Here is a 27,946-nt window from a genome sequence, read left to right as displayed (position 1 = left end):
TATACCTTCCTTTATTTTAGCATCACTTATACTAGGGAATTTGTTTTTTTAGAAATTGAAACCCCCTGCACCATTATAATCCATTACTTTAACAACATTTTTGAATAAACGTAGCTGAATCTGTAGTGGCAGAAGATAAACTTTTTCTGGTTTTACTAATGTCTGACTAACAACAACATTCTTTTCTCCTACAGTCAGTACCTCTCTCTTTGCCACTGCTTTTTTATGTAATGGTTTTTCCTATTCCTGCTCTCCCACTCACACAAAAAAGCAACAGAACTTAGTGTATCCAAGTTCCAGTTCAAATAAAAGCGCTATTACTTTCAGATTTCCATAAATATTTCTCATACTAAATCTTGCTGAATACAAGTTTCATATTTTCATAAGACTCCTTCGTGTAAACAGCGTATGCTAGTAGTATTGACAGGTATTTATTTCCAATGTGAAGTAGAACAGTTTTAAACTAAGCTTTGACAAGTCAGTAAAAAGTTGCCATTCATCAGGATGGTTGTATGTCCCAAAGTTTCTTTGTTCTCAAAGAACTGAGACTCGACAAGATTATACTTCATTTACACTCTTACATATCATCCTCTGAAGTATTATCTGAATGGTAATTACCGGAGGCTAAACAGGAAAAAAGAAGACTATTTCCTTGCTCAATTCCTGTCGTGTCATGGCTGCTTCAGGCCATACCTGTAGCGCAGCGAGTACGATTTGTGGTTTTATTGTGGCACCTTCAATGGTGTTGAAAACGTGATCTTCGTGTACGTCACGTAGCCGAATCCAAGGGCAAGCTATCTGGCGGTAATGGACCCGCTATACACAAACAACATAATTGAATGCGATTTTCAAGTTAGTGAGAAGCATCAGAGTGTGTAAGGTGACTGAGGAATAGAATGGTGGCCAGCCTGCTGGAGTGGTGGGCATCCATCTGCGTCAGTTAAATTTGGTTAACCACGTTCCAGAGGCTAAACAGAAAAAGAGAGAGAGGTAGCTAGTAGTGCCCACCGGGTTGGCCTAGTTTAATTCTTCATCACAAATCATCTGATTTTGTCGAGAGTTCTAAGGTTCAAATCATAGTAAGTAACTGCCTTTACTAGGAATTGAACCTTAGAACTCTCGACTTCAAAATCAGGTGCTGTGTTTAATCGGCCACTTTTTTACACGTCCATTTCAATTGAGGAAATGGAATTCTATTATTTGTTTTTCAAACTACAGATAAGTTTGTTATATTTTTAATAATTCAAAAATTTTTTTTCATGTTTCGTTCATTTTTTTACTCATTTTCAATTTTTTTATTGTTTAAATCTGGTTATGGTTTTTTTTTTATTACTTTTCATTTGCTGTATTAAACAAACAATAGAATTTTGTCCTAATTTTTATCCCTTAATATTAATATTATTTAATAATAAATCCGATTGCTTGATATGTTCATGCATCCTCGGGCGTTCAAATAACGCGCCAAGAGTAGTGTGTGGCGCGTGACTACAATGGGCCTGTTTCGTTGAAGTTAGGCATCCTCACTTGCCTGTCGCGAGACACAAGTTGCTGGGCCGGCTCCTTCAGCTGAGTCCGCCGGCCAGGGTGATTGAAGCCCGGCGCGCTGGAGCTGGAGCGGGAAGGTAACGTCCACGTCCAGGGGCTACCTCGGCGGTCCGGCCAAACCTGCTGCTCCGGCGGGGATGTTGGCATCCGCCGATATTAAATTAGGCATGTGGCAACAACACTAAAAAAAGACAGCTAATATCTTATAAAATATTTGAAGTATATTTTTATACAAAATTATATATAATTTTGCTTCGGTTTGTCGTTACAGAATTATGTATTTTTAAATTGATATCATCTCCGACCGTCATGGACAAAAATCTATACAGAAATTAAAAATAATTACTAGTTTAATTTATTAATGAAAATGATTTTTTGATGTTTAACTATTACGCTTTTGTGTTGCATTATTTTTATGTTTAACAAAAAGAACATTATTATTATTAAATGCTGACCTATTATTATTATTGTTTTTTTTATAAATTAATAAATCTCAATCGCTTCTAAGAATTTTCTGAAAATTTCAGTAAATTTTTACTTTTATTTTAAACTTGTTTAACTGTTACGTGAATGAAAAATTACGAATTAAGTCTGTTGTGCAAATCATATGTATTTATATATTTTTTCCAACATTATAACGAGATATCGTATGTATTGAAGTGTACAATTGCGTGTGTTGGCATTATTTATCAATAATTCTTGGCCTGTTAGTGTGAAAGTGTTGTAAAGAAAAGATTTATATCCTAATTTCAGTATTACTTATTTATTGGTTTTCATTTTTGTTTATCTGACTAAGTAAGTAATTTTATACCATTCTTATATAAATTAATAAAATTTAAGTTGAGTTTTTGTATTGATGGATTGGTGGTGTGGGCTTTAACTTGGTGATAAAAATTCATTTGAGTGTGTCGTAAAATGGTTTTTTTAAGCAAAAATTCATATATCGTGGGCATATTATTATCATTATTAGTTATTTTGGCACACGAAGTTTGTTCCACCCTAATGGTTTTTAACGTATACGCCATTACTGACATGGTGTAAATGAAGGTTAGCGAGCATATGTTAAGTTTCGTTAAATTATATTTATAAAATAAAAAATTGTTATATCAGGTGATTAGTTTTGATTATTTAAGTAGTAAATAATTGCAATAATTACTGAATTTACTACTTAAATACTCAAAATATTAACAGTAATGACTGAAACGTAAGGGGTGGAACAAACTGCAAAAGTGCCGTAATTTTCTTTCTATTTATTGGAAATTATAATACTTACTTTCTTATCCGTTATTCCCCGATACTAATAAATAAAAAAAAAAACAGTTGATAGTTGACCAGTTTTGTAATAGACTGTTTAAGCTTTCCATTATATTACAATTAATGGAAAACAGATCTGTTTCATGATAACTCCTAGCAAACGTCAATGGTTTTTAGTATGTCAAGTAGAACTCGCTAAAATAAACTGAGGCAGGTTGCAAAGAACTATTGTGTCCCTGAACCAACCGTGAAAACCATCTTCACAATTAATTACATACACCTGCATAATAATTTCGCAAAACTGTCGATTCTATCAAAAAGTCTCAAAAATTAACATTTCACAAAAACAAAAATTATAAGTAATTTATGAAACAAATAGAACACGATTATTGTACGAAAATATTAATGCTCCTTAACTTTAAGCTCTCAGAAATCGATAATTAACATTGAATTTTCATACGCATGACTGTTTTCATACCTTTAAGCAGATGAGTCCTTTCGTAAATATATCGGTTGCCTGTTTTTCAGATTGAATGCTTCCATCTTTCTCGATCTTTCTCACATAATGGCATCTAGTTTTCTTTATTGTAGAACATCGCTTTATTTTTAAGTTTAATGGCAATCTGATTATCTATTAAGAGAGTTTGCTTTGGATTGACATTAAGTGTAACAACTTTCTTTTAGATGTCAAGCCAAACCAACTATTTGGTTGCCTCTATTGTACAAATATATGCAGCTTTCGTAGAAGAGAATGATATAAATTTCTGCAATTTACTTTTCCACACAACTGATCTACCATTGGATTTAAGGAGAGTTTCGCCAGTCTTCCTTCAAATGACTGTCACCAACATAATTGGCATCACTGTACACCTCAATTTGCCCACTGGCTTTTTTTATTATATGTAATGCCATTTTCAGGAATAGATTAGAAATATCTGAAATTTCTTTTTACCAAATTAAAATGGGCCTTTATTGGTTGAATCTTTGCTCCAGATGCAATATTGAAGGCAAAGCTTAAGTCTGTTGTTTTGCCTGATGCTAAATAATTTAAGCTTCCAACAATTTCCCTATCATGTTCACCGTTGGATATTAGAGGAGAGGTTCCAGGTTCCCAACCAAGTTCAGTTGGAAAGATTAAGATTTGCAGTCACTAAACCCATTTTTTTTGTAGAATTATCTTTGCATGTACTGACTGGTCCATCTATAAATTTTTCAGTGCCTGCATTATGGCAACGTGAGAAATACAGTTAAATGCATTTCTCATGTCTAGGGTAATGAGAGCACAAATACCCCGCCGACTGCCTCTCATAATTCTCCTAGCCACCGCTAGCACAACAGTATTGAGAGCAGACGTTCCCCTGCAAAAGCCGTACTAGCTTGAAGAGAGCCCACTCCCTCCTATACTATTGTGGTGCTGGAGCATGTGCTCCAGTACACAACACAGCAGTGGCCATTCTGTGTATCATAACCAGTGGCCGGTAAGAGGAAGGAAGCGCGGGAATCACAAATGATTCTGTTTTCTCTTTCAGCTACTGCAGATTGTTGTGGCGTATAAGATACTGTCATAAGAGTGTTAACACTTACATTATAATTTTTCCAAGCCTGATACAACTGTATCACAGTGCTATTAGATGGCCATTCACTTGATTTATGATCCTTTAACTTGCACTTACAACAGATAGGTCCCACTTAACAGTTTTTAGAGATTGCCTAATTTTCCACAAGAAAAACATTTCTTACCATTGTGATTAGCATTAGCATGACTTCCTTTGTAGAATTAGATCTTGAAGCACACTTCTTGGGTTGAGAATCGACCTTGAGTTAAAGATGTATCGTTCATTTTAACCTCAATTCATAGTTTAAAAGTCGTTCCTGCAATTTTAGACCATGTCTTTTGGCAAGTCATGCCATGTGATGTAAATGGGGAAAAATTCTTGAGGCTATATTTGTAAAAGCTCTGCACATGTCATTATGATGTATTGTTTTGCCTAAGAATGTCATTGCATTTGAAGTTCATCATATTTGGCTAGTGGAATGTCAGATTTTGTTTTAGTTTCAACCTTACTTCGTGGGCAGTGATGCAACTAGCTTCCCTAAAAAAATTTCTGTCTAGAAAAAGAATAATTCTTTTCTTGGTCTCTACATTTGCTATGTTACATTAACAAGTATCTTCTGATAATAAGCACTTCTTGTCTCAGGCCTTACAAAGGTTACATTAACAACTTGAAAAAATTATCTTTGCTTAAACATGTCTGCACAATAATATGCCTTATAAGGTTTTTAATTTTGTTTTTTCCAACTTCAACAAATATTCCACAGATTGCCAACTAGACCAAATCTGTTTATAATTATATTTAAATTTAAGTGTTGGAAATACTTATCTTTCCAATTGTATATTAGAAAACCCACGTGGTCTATTCTCCATATCTAATTTGTTAATGACCAAAAACTGCCCACTACTTACTATGTCCAGTAAAACTCACTAAAATAAACTGAGATTGGTTACAAAAAACTATTTGAACACTCAACAAAATAACAAAAAACACAGACAGAATAAAAACATCATAACTAACTAATACACGTCTACTAAATAATATCGCAAATTATCGATTCTATTAAAAAGCCTCGGAAAATAAATAGAATCTCACAAAAATTAGAATTAAAAATAATATTTGAAAGTGATGTTTATAAAATGTATGAACACTGTACATAAATATTAATACTCCTTTATAATTAGTTCTTCATGGTTATTAACTTTTAATATGTAACATAAAATTTGTTGTTAGAAATGAAGATGAATTGAATAAATATGTTATCACTAAAGTGAGTGCTACCATTTCCTGATGAATGCTAAGAGACTTAGGGTCACGTGGCCTTAATTAAAGTTTAATTATTTATTTATTAAATTAAACATTTTTATAAAATTATGTATACATGATTTTAAATGTATGACATGGTGGTAAGCAAGGTAATAATGTAAGGTAAGGTCATAATGTCGAACCAAGATATGAATAAACAAAGATGTACACACCAATATAATGAATCTGTTTCACAAACATGATAATAATATTATAAATAAAGGTTCCATAAATATGTTTATTGATACTCATATCTAAACAAGCTTGTGTTGTTCATTTTTTTGAATTCTGTTAAATCTGATTAATTATCATTTAGTATTTACCCCATTTTTGGTAAAAGATTTTGAACCTTTATTAGTGTGGACATGTTAAAAAATACATTTATGCTAAAATCACGCTCATTTTTTAACAAATTGTAATCGGTTGAAACTGACCTGTCTGCTAATATTTTATTGTATTCTGTTACAAGGTTTTTATCTTAATTTATATGATTAAATCGTTTATAACATTAGTTATACCGCATCTAAGTTGCTTCCGCATAATTTTGCTGTTTTATTTTTAATTATTAAAATTCGATGTAACTTACATTGACGGCAGAAGTTATTAGTTGTGCTCTGTTAAGCATCAGGCATATGCATAAAACTGACATCAGGGGAATGAGACTTTATCTTTTTTCAAAAGTCATTTAAATGTAATATTTATTAAAAGTGTAATAGAGATGCACATTTATACTGGTTTGAGCCACATGCGGCTCACACATGCCTCCCAATGTTCTTCAGTTTGTGGCATGAGATCGGTGTAAGCCTTAGAGGGGCCACATGATTAATTTCAATATTATTTACAAAGTATTCTTGTATAAAAAAAAGTTATATTTATAACTCTTAAAGAGTTTCTTTAAGATATGTACCTATTTACATATCTTAACTGCTGTTATTACTTACATCATACTGTGTTATAAAAAACTATTTACAGAAAACATATTACATCATTTACATTTAACATTGTCAATTCTGTTCATCATTCTGTTATTTCATTATCAATTTTGTTCTAATAATTAAATACAGAACATTTTTACTCAAAATCATGAACAACAAAGTTTCTATTGAAAGTTTTATAAGAAAACAAAATCAGTCAACAGCTGAAGCAATCGAGACAAAAGAAGGCATCACACACATAACTTTTTGTCGTTGCCCTTTTGGTAGTTTTTTCTGAGGTTCCTCTGTCTTCTGTCAGCTTCCTCATTTTGTAGCACCACTGCACCTCTGTCTTGCTGTTGACTTCTTACCTTCAATGTTGATCAGTCTATGTACTGTTGTAGTCTCTTTTGTAAATTCATCTTGACTGACTTCAGTTTATGCATCATTGTCAAACGTCTGTAAAAAAAGGTAAAATCAATTCTTCCCTAAATATTAGGATTTTCATTGGAAGTTTTTGTTGTTTGATAACAAGGTTGTATGAAAACCATTGACAATTGAAGTTCCAAACAGTATTTCAAAAATGATTTTGATACCACTTTATTGAATGTAGATGGCTGGTATATGCTCATTTGGTCAGATAAATCAATAAATTCTTTTGCAGAGTTGTAGTCTGTTACCACCTTGGGTTTCATGATGTCCTTCCCTCTCTTCTGTTTTGTTACCATTTCGTCTCTGTGTTTTGTTGAAATCATCAACACATTTCCGTTATTCTTCTATTTCAATATATATATATATATTTTTTTTTTTTTTACCTGAATATTGGGCTGTAACTACTTCACCTTTTTTCAGTTTGGTTTCTGTTAATTATGTTGTATTTCCTTTTTGATTAGCCATTAATGTACCAAAAAGATTTGTATAAAAATCATGTAACTGAGAAGCCAACAATACATTTGTATACCAATTTTCACAATAGTGTTCATCCAGCTTCAAGTAATGGTCCAGCAAGCTCCAACACATATTTTTCTGGAACCCCTTTGCCAGAAATTGGTTCTTTTCCAGCATATATCATGAGATTCCATGTGTAGCCACAGACAAGACATAATTTGAAGTTTCACCCCGTGCTGGTGTCTTTCTTTTGGGAGAGTATTGATGAAAGACAAGCTGTCCCCTGAAAAGAATTATTTTTCATCGATTCACATCTCTTCGTGGAGGATTGATTGCATTTTGAAACTTTGGGAGAAGCTAGTCGATGAGTTGTTGAACTTTGTACAGTTTCTTCATTGTATGGTGCATTTCCATTATTTGAAGCGTGGAACATTCTCAGAAGAATCTCAAAAATGTTGGCTTAGAATCTCAGTAAGTTAGCTTACTAACCCGGTTAGAATACAACAGATTTACTATATACTCTGCATTTTACCAAGACCCCATCCACAAAATTTTCCACAAATCTTTCTGTTTCATTTATATCAGGTGTATTCCATTTTTTCAATCTAGAGCTTTATTATAATTATCGATTGCTCCTTTTCTCCTTCGAAATTCAATCTTTTGTTATGCATAATGATTTGTCTCATTACCTTAAGAAATTGAAAATGCATGATCGATGATAAGTGCATAATACACTTCTTGGGGATTGGCATCTGTACCTTTGCTATTATTTTTCATCATTAACTAATAGTGCAAAGGCATTGGAATAAAATATCATGTATATCAAAGTTATTAGATTAAGTTAGATTAGATTCATTATCTCCTTCATTGTTATCACTGTATAATGCATTGTTGTAAACATTGGAGCATTGTAGGTTCAAACAGTGTACACTCTCAGTTTGATCTGGAATAAAAGAAATTCGAATATCGCTGCTGCTACTTACGCCAGCCGAATTACTGACAGAATCAGACATTCATAATTCTATCATAACTTTCCTCTGAATCGCTCTACAAACCTCTAATTTTTTGTCTTGTCATTTACAACTGGTTTGTCAAATTCTGATCTATATTGAGAGTTTTCATGAGAATCTGTGCCAAAATCAGCATTATTACTATAAATCATTTAAAAATAAATCAAAACACGAAAACGTTGTGCTGGAAAATACTAGAATTAGGTTAGGAATAAAATAACTTTTTTAGGCTTTGAATATAAATTTGTTAATTTACCAATAAACAATTACAACTTTCTAGTTTGTAGAGAATTTACTTCTGACGAAATGAATGTGAAATAACATTTATTAAAATTAAACAGAAATTTAGTTTAATAAAAAACAAAACACACAAACTGAATCTGGAGCTAAATGAAAACAAATAGAAAACTTAGCAGTGGCAGAAAATAATTGTTAAAAAATATATTTAAAGAATAAAAATCACATACATTACCACAAATCAAAGAATCAGTGAGCCAAGGGCCATTTCACATGGCCTCTTAGAGAGATTAATTTGAGCCATGTATATGGCATCATCTGTTAATATCATTGGTTTGTTCTTGTGTTCTTAAGTTTTTCATTGAGAAAGCTTGCATCAGCATCAAACATAACCTCACTTAAGCCACCATAAAACATAGACAAACAAAAATCATTAAGGAATTATTAGAGAGCTGTTTATGACAGGTGTAAAAGAGTCAAAGGTATTTTTATTATGGTTATTTATTTTAATTTTGTTTTTCTTTACAGATAATGAATGTGCCTGTAAATAATACTTTTACTAATGAAGCTGTGCTTCTTAATAAAAATATTAAATTAGTGACTGAACAGGATAATGCGGCACAAATGATATGGCTTCTGTTACCAGTGACTGAAACTAACACATCGCATGAGCATGTAAGCTCTTTTCTTTTTTTTTTATTTCTCTTCTGCATATCTTCTTTCCTGGTTTTCCAACAGTTCTTCATTCTTTTCTTTATTTTTCCCTTCTTTTTTCTAGCTTTCTGTGAAATCTTTACTGGTTTTCTGAACATTGTTCTGTATTGAAAAAATATTTTCATTTACAACCACTGAACTGTGTTGATTTCCATTCTTTTTTTCGTTAAATGTGGTTGAAAATCTGTTTTGTGAGACTGAAAAAATATTTGGCCCTCTTTTTTCTGATGAAATTGACCTTTTCTCGGTTTCATTGTATATGTAAATGTTTTTGTTACTTTGGTTCTAGAATCTTTCTCAAGTTTTTACTGTATTTTTCTATTTGATTTATTTTATCTGATTTCAAACTGAAGATGCGTCTGATGATGCAAACAGGTCCTCCGGTTTGATTAATGTATTTTAGTGTCTGATTTTGGCACCGAGATGTTCTTGTTGAAAATATCCTTTGTTGGTAGGCTAATTTTATTTTTCTCTTTCTTGCTTGATTGGCTTTTTTATCCAAATCAATAATTTGGATTATTTCTCCCATATATTTAAATTTGTTAACTTGATTGATTTTCCATATTTCGTTTTTAGGGACTCTAGAGAATCTTGGTTGGTCATGAATTCTGCATTTTTCAAAGAAATTTTTAACCTTATTTCCCTTGCAAATTATTTTAGTTGGTTTACTTGTTCTGCTGCCTTTTCAAGGTTCTGTAAGAAAATTGTAATATTTTCAGCAAAGGCTAAGCAGTTATTACAATTCCTTTCAGTTTCAGACTCAATTTTATTTAGTGGTGTGTTCCAACTTTTTTCATCTTATTTTCCCAATTTTAGTTCTAACTTTGTGATTGGAAGAGTCTGTTCAGTAATGTTAATTGCGTTGGGATCCACACCAAATTCTTCTAGGAACTTTGAATAAGGAAGTTCTGTAGATTGAGTTGTATACCTTTTTGAATCTACGAAGACAATTACTTAGTTTTATGGCTTGTAATTTTTCCCTTATTGTTTAAAGGTTCAAGATTTGCTCTACACATGATCTTACTTTTCTGAATCCTTCTTCATATTCTCCCAGTTGTTAAGTCTATATTAATTCAATTATATTTCGAAGTGCATTTCAAAGGATTTTATTTGTCACAGGTAAGAAGGAAATTCATTTGTTGTTGTTTACTTACGTTTCATCTTCTTATTTGTGTAGTTTATGTATTAATGCATTTTTCCAGTCTTGTGAGATTTTGTTCAGTTTTCTATATCTCTTCTAGCAAGTTCTTCAGTTTTCTCTTGTTTTTTTCATGATTCTTCCTGTAATTCTGCTGCAGTTAAGTTATCATCTGCTTCCTTATAATTTAATTTCTGGGTGATTTTGTCTATTTTCATTTAATTATGTATTTTGGGTTTTTCAGTTCATGTTGCTAGATTTTGGAATTGAAATATTACCTCAGGTTCTTGGTAGTTTAGTAATTTTTCAAAGTACTTGCTGGAAATTTGCAGTTGTCTTTGTTGTTATGGCCTAATTTTCTCTTTTTACCCTAAAGCAAAGGCTGGGTGATTGATATTTGGTAAGTGTGGTAAATTTTAATGTACTTATTTATTTAATTGAAATAGGCAGGCATGAAACCCATGAATACAATATCATATTAAAAAAAAAACATAAGTACTTAACAAAATTATCATTCATAAGTTAGAATAGCTCTTGATAAAGTATTAACTGTACTGTAAGTGTACTTTACATAGTAAAGGTATCTAGTAATAGATGATATATGAGATTTGATTGAACCAAGAAAATATTGAAAATTATGCCTAAGCAGTCTAGTCATTATTATATGTAAGTCAAAACTGAAATAATTTAGGATAGTCAAAATAACTACTAAAAATTTTATTAGCAAATATTAATCTGTCCTTGTCATAGGTGATTCAATTCTTGGTATTTTTAACAAATTAAAAATATTAATAAAGTTAATGATCGGTAAAGTGCATAGAATCACAGATTTTATAGGCTGCATATCTAAGAAAAATTCTCTGTGGTATTTCTAGTAATTTTAATTGCAAGTCGGCAAAAGGTCACTAGACAACAGAGCCATAATTTAGTACTACAGTATATAAAATGCATAACCAAAAAAATTCTCCCGGGTTAATATTTCTAAAATTTGTAGAGAATCTCTTAATTAAATTTACAATTTTTAGTGTCTTACAGTATAATCTTCGTATTGACTGAAGGATAACTTTGTATCAAAACCTACACCTAAGTCTTTAATAGAAGATAGCTTTTGTATTATTCAGTTACACAGTTATATCAACATTTGCAAACCTTCTAAATTGAGTATGAAATCAATTTTTTTTAAGTTGGAAGAAATAATATATAAGTTAATTTTTATACAAAGTTCAAGTCAACGAAGTAATTGAATATCAGCTAGATTTATAATAATAGGCTTAAACAATTTCATATCTGCAAAAAAAAAAAAAAAAAAATATGAGTGTGTGTAATGAAACTGATGTCATTTATAAATACTATGAAAATTGTAGAACCTAAATGTATGCCTTGTCTTAGGAAAAGAAGAGCATTTCAAGAATGATTGAAGAGCTTAGTTAAAAACTGTATAAAAAAGGCAGAGCATTTCTTCACTAAAAGAGGATGAATATATTCTGGGCCTGTCAAAGAATTATTAGATCAAATGGCCCCTTTCAACATCATTCTCAGTTAATGTTTAACTGCAGCAGTTAAATGTAATTTTAGTTAAGGAAAAATCATTGCTAGTATTCACTCCCAAATTTTTTTAGCAAAAACGTACAATACCAGTGCCCTTATTAGCATACTCATTTCAAAAAGCATACAAGGTAGATAGATCTATTGTTGTCATTATTATTAGCAAATTAAAAAAAATCTTTGGAATCATCAGATAAAGATTCCTAAACTTTAAAAATATAAATTTTCTATGTTTGAAAGTTTCTTAATAATTTTAATTAAGATTTAGCCCAAAACTAGTATTATTTAAACATACAGTGTTTCTTACGAGACAACCTATCTTTAGTTTCAATGATTATTTTTTTGGGGGGAAAACACATCATTGTAATCATGGAAACAATTTGAATAAGTTGACGATATTTTGAAAATAAAGTATTTAATATTAAGCTTTTAATTGAGTTTGGAAAGGTTTGAAAAGATCATTCAAAAACTACAGTCGCAGCTAGTAGTTGAGCATGTATCCTGTTTGTTGCTATTATGACCAGCGACATGCAGGCATGGTTAATATTGTCTTTCACACAGTTTTATCAGATACTTTATACTTTGTTAATATTATGAAGTATAATTTTTGCATTATTATTATACTGTTGGTGTTGTTATTTTCATTTATTTTTGCAACTATTCGCAATATTTCTATCAAAGACTTATCTGTATAAAAAGAACAACAGATTACATAAAGGTATTAAAAAATCATATCAGTTAACATTATACATTTATTTTAACTATGAAACTTAAAAAGTGTAAAAGCAGTTGCAAGCAACCATTTTTTCTGGAAACCACTACTGGATTTCAGCTTTCCTCCAGTTGTTGGTAGTAACTTTATTTACCGCAAACGGGTGATAAGTTGCGTTTCCATTCTTATTACACTTCCTTCTTGTAAATAATTAAAAAATTCATTTGTAAACCAATGTTTAAAACTGTCCCTATTCATTTCTGAATGATAATCTAAGAACAGGCTTTCAATTTACTGCTGTAAACCTTACGTTGTTTAAGAATCCTGTTTTAGCTGAACCTGCATGACATACTATTAGACTGCCTTTCTGATGAGCATTTTAGTTTTAATGTGTAATTTTCTTTGAATCTTTCCATATGCATTTATGAAAATGATTTTCATTAAGCCATGTCTTATCTATGTAAAATATATGATCATCAAATATATTTGATCATCACATGACACTTTTAATTTGTGAAATATATTTAAAATTCAATTCTTTTTAATGCAATATCTGGTTTTTCGATCAAGAAATGTTGACCATCTTCAGTTTTTTTTTTTAATAACAAAAACCAATTTTTTTCACAATACGGCGAACGGTCGTAGACGATAGATTTACATCCAGTTTTCCCGTACTTCCTCTTTGAAGTTCTTAATGGTAGGGATTTCATTCTGAATGGTAGGGGTAGTACTGGTATAAGATTGTGTGTGCACAATGCATGACTGTTGAAATATTCCAGTAACAGATTTGCATTCCGTGTCCTATTTTCCTTGGCATTTCAAACTGAATGCAACTGTCATTACAATAGCACTCCTACATATCCTTTGTAGTGACCTTCATCTAATGTTCATGTTTCGGTGATGGGTTCATGAACTTTATCAAAGTAAATTGCACTACGGAATTCAAAGTCTTATAGCTTTTGAAAAAATGTTTATTTATTGCAGATTGCTTTTTTCAAACCACTCTTAATTGTACAGCCTTGTTGACCAGTAAACAAAGGTGTCTCCATCTCATTCATATTACACTTAAGATAGTTACAGAGAAATTACAAAAAAATCTTTAACTTATTACCCAATAAAAAAATGCTTAACTTACTATTCTAAACTGTCTTTGACATAGGGCGATACTGTTAAATAAACTTGCTAAGAAACCAGCACGAACTGAACATATCAAAATAAAATATTCGTATGATTTATTAGATATCATAGCTAAGGGCTTAATGAACCCATCAGACTGAAGACTGGCATTGCAATTGATTTTTACTAATATACAATGACATAATATTAATATACTGTAATCAATATTGAGACTGTACTGCCTACTGAGAATGCTTCTTCAGCCCTTCACATATTTCCAATTTCCACAATTTTAAATCTATTATTATGATCCTCACCATAAAACAGGAATGTTTATTAATCCAACTCAACAAATAAAAATTCTACAAAATTAATGCCTGATATTAATGGAAATTTATTTTTTTTACACCTAATGTTAACCGAAATGTGATGTTTTTACCTGAAAACAACCTGTATGCTTAAATAGTAGTAGTTTTGGGCTAAATCTTAATTACAATTATTGAGAAACAATTGTTTAATCTAATTTTAAAAATAGAAGCTTTTTATTATTGGTTTGGATTTTATAGCAATTTAAAGTTCATGTTTTCAAAAAAAACTGCAAGAAATTCACCTTTCACACCCCTAATTTTCAAACGAATGACTAACTAAAATCGGCTGAATCCAGTTAGTGCAAAAATAATTGGAGTTTCTGATACCTTCATTTTTATTGTGTGATTTTTTTTTTAAACTAAGATGCAATAGTTTAAACACAAGCGCCATCTTTCATAGTGACCACTGTAATACATAGCTGCAACTCTTCAGCAAAGATTTTTATATCATGATCAATATAAAATTCTGGTGAGGCACGACATGTTTCATACGCTATAAAATTCCATTTCCATATTCAACACACAAGCTTTAAGCTTATGTGACAACAAAAAATAAATAGATATTTAGGGTCAAACTATCATTCATTAAATGTTGAATCTTACAGAATTTATATTTTTATAATCTGGTATGTATTCATTAGATATAAGATTAGAATTTAAAATCTTAGGTAACATTATCTTTAAAGGTAAATTATATTTGTCACAGAAATTTCACCATAAAAACAATATTAACACTAATGTTTGTAAGATTATAAAAACCGAATCGGTAGAATTACTGCAACAGTTGAAAAAATTATTTGATTGTAAAAGATTACAATATGTAGAAAAAATCTGTAAGGTGAGTGCATTTTTAACGTTTGAATTTGGATGATTAAATTTGGCCTAACAAACATTTTCTAGGTTTTCTTATACAAAGCCTGGGCCATTAAAGTCACCAAATAATAATAATAATAATTTGACTGTGGCTATATAGTTAATGTGCATGTGTGTGTGGAGGGGGGAAGTGAATTAGAGGTATAGTTTATTTTTATTTTATGAATTATACAAAAAATCATAAACATTTACTTTGTAGCATTCATTTTTTGTTCTGTGTTGCAGCAAGTAGATTTAGTACAACTGAAACAGGAACCGGTTGATACGATTAATGGTGATATTCCAAAAGATCCTTTAGCAATTGAAGAGACAAACTCAGTTAAATCAAAAACTGTAAAAGTTGAAAATGAAGTGGTAAGGGTGTTAGATTTTGCATACATTGGAACACCAATTATCTAGATGAACCTTTGCAAGGCCAGATCTGGATAACTGGAAAAGATAATTTAAAAAATTTAATAAATATATATATATAGTAAAATTAAAAATAAATTTTTAACATATGTACAATGTAAGAAAAAATTAATATGGTACAGTAATGTGGTGCAAAAAATGCAATGTGTAGAAATTTGCTTTTGTAATTACTTAAGGAAAGTCCTATATATATATATATATATATATATATATATATATATATATAGTATACTATAGCATATATAGTTTATCTATATATAGTTTTTTCTATATGAATTGCCAAAAAGGCAGTAAAAAAACCCCCATAAAATAAAGATAGAAAAAAGAATTCTTGTTGAAACAAAGATTTGAGTGTACAAGACTACACATTTATTTACATGTCATACATATCCTCATGTCATTGAGCCATGGTGGGGTAGCTTTATTGTTCACACTAGTTGAACAAATTGCAGTTATGTAAGAGACTAATATATATATATATATATATATATATATATTATGACCTATATATATATATATACAGGTCCATAACCTTCATAATATAATAACCTTTGATAACATCTGGATCCATTGTCTTCTTTCTTTCCATACTACTTCTACACAATCCAATTTGTGTTTAGTTGTCAAACCTAAAACATCTCGTTTATCTTGCCGCTTCAACAACATTTTTTCCACCTTATCACACTCTGCATGAATTTCATTGTTGTTTAATTTCTTTTGCAATTTATGTTTTGGAATACTATGCCTGTATTTTCTTACATTACCCGTAAGTCCGTATTTCATTCGCTCAAAGCCAAAGCAAGTTCAGAGGCAATAATAATAATCAGAATAAAAACAGTAACCTTTCTCTGACAGGTTATATTTATTAAATATTAGTTTGTTTTCACAGTTTATAAGGGTTTTTCTTTATCTTATTTTTAAAGGAATCTGAGAAAGTTTTACCGCAGCTTAATCTTAACATGAAAACCGATGAACTTGAAATAAATTATTTACACACTGTGAAGACAGAAGAAGAGGTAGAATTTTATCCAGATCATGTAATAAGTATTTATTATTATTGGATATTGTAACAAATATGATTGATTTGTCTCCTGTTAATTTTATTACTGTATTTCCTTGTTAATTAATGTATTTTTTTCATTTCTGTGAGTTCTGTTTTAAAAAGATTGTTTTTAATTTTATTTATTTCTATTTAATTAATACGGACGTATTAAGTTGTGTGTAAATGATAAATTGTTAATGCGTGAGGGCAAAAGTGTTGTTTTTAAACTTCAGTGATGTCTAAAATGTGTGTATTTTAACTTGTTGATAGAGTTCTCATTTTAATAAGCTCTGGGTAATCGGTTGTTAATTGAAATCATTTGTCATATTTGAATATTTATTAGGTTAGTAATTAAACCTTACCCGATACAGATTAAACAGTCATGACATATAATTTTATTAATGAAATAAAAATAAAATAAAATTTAATTCTGTATTTACATTAGGAAAATTAACACATTTTCATATTATTACAAAAGATATTTGAAGTTATTACCCTGCAGAAATGCTAAAGTAATCATACTGACAGTCATCTGATGCAAAATGTTATCAATGACTTCACTTTTTTTGTGAACGTTCACCTTCAGTTATTGTTAGTGCAATTTTAAAAATACGGTAGTGTAGAGGGTTTTATATTTGTACAGCATTATAACGTTATAAAAAATGTTCATTTAAAGGTTTTTTTAATTTCTGTATAAAAAACCCATGATCCTCTCTAACTTGGTTGCCTAAATAGGGATTAAGCACATGTTAGGTCTCGTATAAAATACCAAGCTGTCTAACCAGAATCTAGACCCTTCAGGGCTCAGATAAACCCAGGTGAATCTTAGCCTACCCCATGGCTGCAGATGTCGCTTCACTAGCCATTCCCAATTTACCTGGACTGGCACCCTGGACACCGCAAAGTTTGCTTAGGTTGCCATCCACTCAGACGGCTCCACCTTCTAGTCCTTCGCATTGTATGTTATCCTCATGGTTGTGAGAATAATACTGATAAATAATAATTATATTATTCTGGCTTTACAGAAACCTGAAAAAGAAACTAAATTACAAAATAAAGAATAATAAAAACTGTGGTAACTAAAGTACTCATACCTTTGATGACAAAAAATTCATAACATTTCTTTGCAATGGTAGCAGAAATATAGTAATGAAGTAAAAGGATTAATCTATATTTTCCTTAATGAATATCTTTAATCCACAACTTCACCCACCCTGGGAGCTACGGACTCTGTTGAAGGATTAAAACCTTCTCTGGGATAACACGAGTTTATCCTGCAAATTCGAAAATAATTGGTCATTTGGTTCTTGCATGATGCGTTTACAAACAAACAGACTATATATATATATATATATATATATATATATATATATATATATATACATTTCCAAATAATTATGATCTGGAGAGTGTACCTGATTCATGCAAAAGTTAGCTTTTAACCTACTAAAAAATACCCTGTTCGAATTTTGAAAATTTGACAATTGTTTGCAGAGATGTTACAAGAGCACCATTTGCACCTCCCAAAACAACGCCCTAGGGGCATCCCGATTGTTACCCGTTGATGTTAATGATTGGTCTAGTTTCCCATGAGGTGCACGTATATCTCACCACTCTAGCCTCATACGCAGTCTCCACAGGAAGCCTTATGTTAAACAGAAATCTTTTAAATTATTTAATATTACTCGTACTTGTAATATTATTCAATTGACTGATACGCATCATCAGCTCAAACAGTGATACAGACTCACAGTTCATTTATTCAATTCATTAAAGTTTATGCTTCAACTGGCAAATCTCCACTACTACATACATATATTTTTTTCTACATCAGAAAGATATCAAAAAACCTCAATATGCTGAGAAACACGGGTAAAAATATGGTTGCGATTGATAGAGTAGTTTTTCTGTTTATCCCTAACAAACAAAAGTGCTCTTCCTCTTTGTATAACAGTATTGATATAGATAGGAAGTGCTATCAACAAGTACTGCTTTGTTGAGGTGAATTAATTTGAAGTTCTTCCAAAAATCTTTTAATTTGAAAGTTGTTTAAAAAAAATTACAGATTGCTTGCATGATTATATAAATGTAAATGTAAATATATAAATAAAAAATATGAGTGGAAATCTCATACACAACCAAACAGCTGTTTTTAATGTGAATTGATTTTTTTAACAACTTTATGTTTTCATGCAGAACAAACATATTTTGCTGCTTTTGTAAAATTAGATGCTAATATTTTTATAATTAAACTATTAAAATCCCCCAATATCTTCATCGTTCGCATACCATCTAATTCATAAACTATATACAATGGTGACTTCACTTGTCATAAAGTACTTGTGTAGCTATTTATAATTATTATTGCTTTACATCTATTCTCAAACTTGAATATTTTCTGGATCTATGGAAAATAGCTGAAACCAACAGAACTAGGTAAATCACCTAATATAACATCATATCGGCCAATTAGCATGCGAGTTGTGTGGTGGTAACAGGCCCACTAGACACAAACAACATAGTGCTTGCTAGAGTAGTGAAGTAGACTATCATCATGAAGGCGATCATCTGTCCAGCTGGGTGGTTGTTTTTTTTTTCATGTTGCTGGATTTTGGAATCGAAATCTTTCCTCGAGTTCAAGGTAGTTTAATAATCTTTTGAAGTACTTCTATAATTTTTCAATTTTCTTTGGTGTTAAGGCCTAATTTTTTTCATTTTTATCCTCAAGCAAAGGGGTGGGTAATTTGTATTTTGAATCGTTGGATAAAGATTTCTCAACGAAACAGTATAATTAAAAAATAAATCTTTGTGACTAACAATATTACATATACTTTGTTCTTAAATAATTCTTAATTATAAGTAGATCTATATTGTTTTTGAATCTTTGGAAGTTTTTATTATTAATAATTGTGATAATAAGTTATCAGCTGTGATAACCACTTTGAAAATTAAGTTTTTTTATAAATATTTTTGGTACATGATAATCAACAATATTGTTAATACATAACTGCAATTCCTTAAAAAAATTTGTTTATCTGTGGTTAATATCTAATCCCTTTCAGGCATGGCATTTCTTTTATGCTATAAAATTCAGTTTCCATGTTCCATGTACAAACTTCAAGGTTACTAATATAAAAGAATAAGTATTATTTACAATCAAACTCTCATTTAGTGAATGTTACAAAATTAATATTTTTATTTCTGGTAAGATTTTATGAGGTATAAAATTAGAATTCAAAATCTTAGATAACGTTATCTCTAAGGTAAATGATATTTATCCTGATAAAAAAATTTCAGCATAAGCAATATTAACATTAATGCGAGTAAGATTAGAAAAAACAAAATCATGAGAATTTACCTCAAGAGTTTTAACAATTATTTGATTGTAAAAGATTACAATTTTTAAAGAATATGTAAGGTGAGTAGCAGTATTTTTTGATAACACGTAGCAAAACCTGGCATCTTAAAGTCACCTAATAATAATAGTAATAATGTAACTGTGGCTGCACTATTTATGTAAGTGTTAAGCGATTTAAAGATGCGATTTATTTTTATTTCATAAATTATACAAAGTCATAAACATATTTACTTTCAAGCATTCATATTTTGCTTTTTGTTACAGCAAGTAAATTTACTGCAGCTGGAAGAAGAACTGCTTGATGTTAGTAACGGTGATATTGACAAAGATCCTTTAGCGATTGAAGAGACTGACTTAGTTAAATCAGAAAATTTAAAAGTTGAAAATAAAGCGGTAAGAGTGTGAGATTTTGCGTACAGTGGAACACCAATTATCCAGATAGACCTGGCAAAGCCAAATGTGGATAATTGAAAAGAATAATTTTAAAAAGTTTTATCTTATAAACTGCACTTATAATTTTATATTTAATGGGTAAGACATAAGCAAAAAAAAAAATTAAATGGAAAAAGTAAACATATTTAAGATGAAATTTGAAAATGAAAATACAATGTTCAACGTAAGAAAAAAGATATATAGTAATATGATACAAAAAATAAGTATAAAAATTTAGTTTTATAATTAGTTCTACAAAGGCCAGTTATATATTTTTGCTAAAAAAGTATATATAAGTATATAATTGCAAAAAAGGCAGTTAAAAAATCCAGTATAAAAAATATTGATAAAAATAAGTGGTATTGAAGCAAGGATTTGTTTGAATACTAATTAATTTTTTTAAATAATGTACTAGTTTTTTTTTAAGTTCTTTGTCTGGATTTTAAGCAGTCCAGTTATCATCTGGAAAATTGGTGTCCCAGTGTATTATCTTTTCATTACTATTATTATTATCTAGTTTGTAAATTTTGGATTACATCCGATCCATTTCTAAACTCATATGTAGTATTGTTTCTGATTATTACCTTTTAGGAGAGCATGTGAACTTAACCATCATGGCTCTACTTCCTTCTCTTTTTAAAACCTCTTCATCTGTTCACTATATGTTTCTTCTTCCTCTCCTCAGTTCATCTTCTTTCTATTGTTTGTCGTTTTTGCTCTTGTTCAATTTTCCTATTTCTAATTTCATCCATAAATTTTCTTCTGTGCTTGATTTTTCTTCTGAGATTTGCAGTCGTTCCAGGTTGTCTTGTGTTTCTTTCATCCAAATGGACTTTAATTTACTTGGCTTGATGATGTTGAAAATTTTCTTAGAGAGTTTATCATATTCAGTCATCCTGCTTAAGTGTCATATGTGTTTTTGTTAAATGAATTGCAGAAAAGTCAGTTGAAAAACCCAGTAAAATAAAGATCAATAAAAAATTTCTTATTGAACCAAAGATTTATTTCAATAGTGTTCAAATTTTTCAAATAATGTATTGCTTTTTTTTAAGTTGCCTAGTCTGGATTCAATTAATCACCAACATACTTACCACTGTGCCAAATAACCTCAAATAACAAAAAAATAATCACCAAACATAATAACAGAACCCTAAAAACCTAATATGAAAATTTGACTTTCATGGGATGCTGCATTGTCAGTCTGTACAAAATCCTATAACAGAGCTAATCAAAACTAAGGAAGGCAAACTTAAGGGTAAATTTATAATTATAGTCATAACATTAATACTAAGATTATTTAACCTGTTTTTGTATTATTTAAGTTGTTACAAAATAGTGTTAACAACATAACAGATATAACAGTATTTTTTTACTCCAATTTATACCATATTGTAACAAGACCGGTATAGTGAGGCTGAGTAAAGGATTGCTACCGATTATAAAAGTAATGTTAAGTACAACTGCAGGAATCCAGAAAGGGACAAAAAGGTCGTAAGACAAAAACTTTTTGTAAAGTATGGTCGTTTAACAATTATCCTTTGTTATACTGCCTGTTAACATGCAGTGAACACCTGTTTTATGGTGAGAAGAGGCCAGGTTTGGAATTCATGGGAACAAAAGCCTTGAACGAACAAAAGTTTTCACACTATGAGTTGGGTCCAGTTTGGTAGGTAAAGAGGCTAGAAGTATAAATAGCTCAGTAAGACCGGCTAAAAGAGAGTTCTATTAGAACCAGTCTGCAAGGTGTTACGACGTCAGTCCCACAAGGGCAGTTCAGCAAGGAGAGGCTGTGAGTTGTGTGAGTTCGGTGGAGTTTTGCAAACCAGTCCAGCGAATGAGAGTCACAGGTGTGTCTGCGAGATGGGAGTGCAAGACGTCAGTCCAGCAAGGAGAGTCTTGAATCCAGTTCGATAAGACTAAGATGATGCCACGAGTAATTCCAGTAAACAAGAAATACTATCGGTGAGTTATAGTAAAACTATAAGTGTATAAGTGGAAGAAATAATGCGATAAACTTTAGGTAGATAGCAAGGGTATTTGCAAGTGAAATTTATAAGATCGTTTGTTAATATAAGACAAAGTGTTTAAAAAGGGTTAAAACTAGCAGTTTCTTTTGTTAATGAGTTGATTCTAGTTTTGTTTTTTCTACCTGGAATAAATTCCGAATGATTTTTTGAAATCTGTCCTATGTATATAATCTGTATTTACTATTGACACTTATGACTATTTGATGTGTAATATTTTGATTGTTATTCTTTGTTGATTACATTATTTATTTGGATTTGTTATTGACACGTACTATTATCATTTACTACTATTATCCTGATTATTATTGTGGTTGTAATTACTATATTAATAATTGTGTTCACTATTTGTTTTATTATTGTCACTTATTATTATTAATTTGTCTGGTTATAATTATGACATTTTAAACCAGTAAGTTGTAATTATATAAACATTCTAAATTGTCCACCTCTCAATATTCTGATCGAGCCACGAATCATGTGACAATATACTAAGCATAAAGGTGTACAACAATATAAATATTATTTATTTACATCATCTTCATATTCTTGTATCTTTTTCACATTACTAAATCTAGAATGTTGAATCTTAATGATGAGTATGGGCAGTCATTTGTTATAGTATTATTATGTTTAATTATTTTTATTCTTTTTCTAAGATAATAAATTTAAATTTTAATTCATCTCAGTCTTTAACAATATTTTTTTTGTTTATAAGAATTAATGAATTTTAGTAATTTGCTGTATGAATTGAAGAGAATTGTACTTGCCACCGCTTTTCTTTTGTAAAACAGAGCATTGAACATAGTGATATTTAAAAGTTGGCAGAACTACTTTTATATCAACCATTATTGTCTTTTCTTTCGAGTGGGAATGCGCTCAGCATTTGATCCATCCTATCAACTCTGTCCATAAATATATAATCATTGACAACGTTTGGAAGCATTACCTTCTTTCCTTTCCTTACTACTTCTATGCATTCTAATTTGTGTTTAGTTGTCTAACACAAGACATCTCATTTATCTTGACGCTTCACCGACATCATTTATGACACACTGAATTCAATTTCATTATTTAATTTTAAAGTAGGTTTATGTTGTTTTTGAAGCTTATGGAACTTTGTAATTGTGATAAAAGCATTTATGTTTTGCTTTTTGTTACAGCAAGAAGATTTACTACAACTGGAAGAGGAACTACTTGATATTAGTAATGGTGACATCGAAAAAGATATTTTAGCAATTGAAGAGACCAATTTAGTTGATAATGAAGTGGTAAGGGTATATTAGATTTTTCATACAGTGAAACACCAATTATACAGATGAATCTTTGCTAGGCCAAATCTGGATGATTGAAAAGGATAATTTAAAAAAGGTTTATAATATATACTGTACATATCATTCTAATGTTAAATGGGTAAGACACTAAGTAAAAAAATTAAAGTTAAAAAGTAAATGTATTTTAGTAAAATTAAGAAGAAATTTGGAACGTATGTACAATAAAAGAAAAAGAGATATAGTAATATGGTACAAAAAGTACATTATGTAGAAATTTGCTTGTATAATTAGTTTTACAGAAGTCTGTGTAAAAAGCTACCACATTTATTATTCAATAGCTATCAGTTCCATCATATTTCTGTTTGCCATTATCGGAGGGAACCTTTTTAAAATTATTTTCAAATGTTTTTGAAACATTTGAAATAACATTTTTGATTTTGAAACATTTGAAATGTAAAATTTACATTTTGAAAGGGGTGGAACTCGTCCTCTCCACTATACCTATTTCAATTCAAAAATCTTAAATGGCAATAGTAACATTTAATTACATTAATCGACAAACCGAAAAAAATAATGAATTTTGGTGAAAAGAAAATTAAAATCCACCCTCCCATTCGCTCAGTAGGTGTGAAAACCATTTAGGTTGTACTTTATTAAAATCCAGTCCAACAAACTAACTATAAAGTTATTGATATTACTTCTTAAACCATTTGGAATAATCATAATCTGTAGATTAAAACTTTGAAAATTATTTTTCAAATTACAAACACAAAATTTTGCTCTTAAGTATTCTCAAAATTTTTAGGAGTTGAAAACTTATTTTTTTTAAATGAAACAATGTAGGTTGTGATACCTCATTGGAAGCCCCTTTGCATGACAAGTAATTTTGTACAAATAAAATAAAAATTGGTTCACTGGTATTTATATTATGATTAAAAATGTGTTTTTTTTTTATGTTATGTTGAGATACAGTGTTACTGACCCAAAGCATTAGGTCTGAAGTCATCCATTCTTGTTAAAAATATGGGTTTTAGGTTTCTCCATTATTGATAAAACATACCAGTAATCACAGCATTAAAACAAAAGTTAAACATAAAAAAACCAATAATAAGGTACCTTATCTTTGCTAGTAACATGCTAAACAATCTATTACCAGATAAACTTAATAAATAATTAAAACTAATTCATAAATGAATAATAGTTAATCAAAAAATAATGTTTTAATTATTCTTTATTTAATTATATATATATATATATATTGCCTACAGCAATTTTTTGTTTTAAATTGTACAAATCTCAAACTTTTCTTTGTTACAACTTGTAATAAAATCCCAAACAAAAAAGTCCAAAAGACTGATGATATGTGGGAGATCTAGTTGGATATGCAGTTGGACCTCTCATCTGATCCAACATACAGGGAAGCCTTGTTCAAAAACATGGTAACATCTCAATAAAAATGTGTGAAGCACTATCTTGTTGGAAACTGTATCCTGCAGGAATCTGAGGAACTACAAAGTTTTCAAGCAGTTGAGGTACGTTTGCCTTCAAACAGTGGGCTCCATGAAAAAACAGACTGATGGTGCCATTTTTATTCCGTCATAATCGGACATTGATTTTTGATTTTTCTCTTTCATTTGCGATTGTAATTATTAGTTATTTTTAATTTTACAGGTTACTATCGATAAAGGAAACATCAAGGGAAGTACCAACATATCCAATGAATGTAAGTGTGCATATGGTGATGTAACGACAGAAGAAAATTTAGTGCAGAATTTAAGTAGTGAAAACATGTTATTTTTCCAGAAGGGAAAGAATTTGGTTTGTGAATATTGCGATGAAGGATTCCGATGTAAATGTTATTTAAAGAGACACATTAACTTTCATTGTAAAAACAAAAAAAATAATAGTAATTTTTGTGAAAAGTCTCTTATTCATGATAACGATTTAAAAACCCACCTTATGCATAATGAAGAGAAAAATTATATTTGTAACTTTTGTCAGAAATCTTTTAATCGGAGTTCTGCTTTAAAATTGCATTTAAATGTTCATACCAAGGAAAAAAATTATATTTGTAATTTTTGTCAAAAGTCATTTAATCATAAAAACAGTTTAAGGACACATATTAGTAGAACTCATGCAAAAGAGAATTATGTTTGTACTTTTTGCCAGAAAACCTTTTATCGGAGATCTACTTTAAGATCACATTTAAATACTCATACCAAGGAAAAAAATTATATTTGTAACTTTTGTCAAAAGTCATTTAATCGTAAAGACACTTTAGACGCGCATATTAATATTCATACAAAAGAGAAAAATTATGTTTGTACCTTTTGTCAGAAGATTTTTAATCAAAGTTCTGCTTTAAAATTACATTTAAATATTCATACCAAGGAAAAAAATTATATTTGTAACTTTTGTCAAAAATCCTTTCATAATAAAAACAGATACAAGGTTCATATTAATACTCATACAAGAGAGAAAAATTATGTTTGTACCTTTTGTCAGAAGACTTTTAATGAAAGTTATACTTTAAAATTACATTTAAATATTCATACCAAGGAAAAAAATTATATTTGTAACTTTTGTCAAAAGTCATTTAATCATAAAAACAGTTTTCGGACACATATGGATACTCATGATAAAGAAAAAAATTATGTTTGTACTGTTTGTCAGAAGACTTTTAATCGAAGATCTGCTTTAAAATTACATTTAAATATTCATACCAAGGAAAACAATTATATTTGTCATGTTTGTCAGAAGACTTATAGTCAAAGATATTCTTTAAAAGTACATTTAAATACTCATACTAAGGAAGAAAGTTTTATTTGTAACTTTTGTCAAAAGTCATTTAATCGTAAAAACAGTTTAAGGACACATATTAGTAGATCTCATGCAAAAGAGAAAAATTGTTTGTAACTTCTTCCAAAAAGTTTTTAATCATCTTTCTAATTTAAAGGTATATTAATTTGCAATCAAGGAGAAAAATTGTTTGTAATGTTTGTCAAACATCTTTAATGAGAGTTGTACTTTAAAAACAAATCTCAATAATATGAACCATTACGACCATTAAAAATCTTATGTTAAGAAATTTGATTAAGGAGAAAAAACGAAAAGCATTCTTTCAAGAGTACATAATTTATAAAACAAGTACAACAAAATTTATTTAATCTTTATAATTTAACATTATATTTTTCTTATTTTTTACCACCCAGGACATCCTGATTAAAACCCTAGACACTAGAACTCTCACCACAGAGGCCAGCCTTTGCTATAAAACTACTTACAGAGAAAAAAAAGTAGATTTATATATTACTCTAGTTTATATGCAGATGATGTTATGCAGATTGTTCAGCTCAGAACCATGCCAATCAGATAATTTGTGGTACTGACAAATTCATAAAGGTGGTCTAGACCACTTTTATGAATTTTTTAGTATTAAAAACAATACTAAAATTACGTTTTAAATATGTTATCAATGTTGACCTTAAAATCTTTATTAGTTTTTAATCTTTTACCAATATATATATATATATGTAAAAAAATGACTGCTTCTTTTGTATATCAACTTTAAAAATTGATTTTATTGTTATATCCCGGTTGTGAATAATTTTCCTTTTTTCTTTCACATTAACAAACATGATTCAAAATGTTTGATAACCTTGAAAATAAACAAAAATAACATTTTAAAATAAACGTCTCAAATCACAATAGTTCTTATTACATTCTCAAACATATTCTGTTTACAGTGGAAAAATATTTTAGAACGGATAGGAGCTGCAAACCTAAACAATAGACTTGATGCCAGGTCATTCACTCTGAAATTCTATCTGCATCTCTACTATAAGTTAACTTTAACAACGCAAATATGATTGATATTAGAAAATTTATCAAAATGTTTTTGAAGTGTAAAAGATTTCAGAATGATGTAATTTGATTTTATAATCTGTCTGTGAAAACTTTAACGTTCAGTTAAATATTAGTATTGTCAATTAATTTACAGGTTTACTTTCTATGTTATTTATTTTTTTAAATTTAATAAATAGTGTTCCACAGAAAATAGGTTGATTTTTATTTAAAACATACACCATTTTTTTGTAAAAACTAATTGTGATTTTTATTTTAGTGTGATCAGATGAAAATTTATTGTTTATCTTGTATTAGTTATAATGAATAAAACTAAATTAAAGCTCCCCACTTTGTCCAACCTAAATGGTGGGAGTGGTAGATATGTGT

General features: G+C 29.7%; 1 protein-coding gene across 7 annotated transcripts; it reads left to right on the top strand.

The window, feature by feature from the left end:
- Positions 1–2,206: 2,206 nt before the first annotated feature.
- On the top strand, positions 2,207–27,946 carry LOC142320461 (uncharacterized). 7 transcript variants are annotated; one of them, XM_075358260.1, is made up of 8 exons: positions 2,207–2,340; positions 9,235–9,381; positions 15,398–15,526; positions 16,507–16,620; positions 20,248–20,376; positions 23,603–23,710; positions 25,385–25,436; positions 27,460–27,937. In XM_075358260.1, exons 2-8 carry the CDS (start codon positions 9,238–9,240, stop codon positions 27,504–27,506), a joined length of 723 nt encoding a protein of 240 aa, XP_075214375.1. In that variant the 5' UTR covers positions 2,207–2,340; positions 9,235–9,237; the 3' UTR covers positions 27,507–27,937. The 7 variants fall into 7 exon arrangements, 6 of the variants coding, with proteins under 6 accessions (XP_075214375.1, XP_075214369.1, XP_075214371.1 ...); XR_012755396.1 differs by lacking the exon at positions 27,460–27,937 and having other exon boundaries at positions 23,603–23,810; positions 25,385–25,496; XM_075358254.1 differs by having other exon boundaries at positions 25,385–27,935.

The sequence above is a fragment of the Lycorma delicatula genome, chromosome 2, assembly GCF_047948215.1.
Source record: "Lycorma delicatula isolate Av1 chromosome 2, ASM4794821v1, whole genome shotgun sequence".
In the NCBI taxonomy this organism is placed as follows: domain Eukaryota; kingdom Metazoa; phylum Arthropoda; class Insecta; order Hemiptera; family Fulgoridae; genus Lycorma; species Lycorma delicatula.
This window is presented reverse-complemented; position numbering and strand designations above follow the sequence as displayed.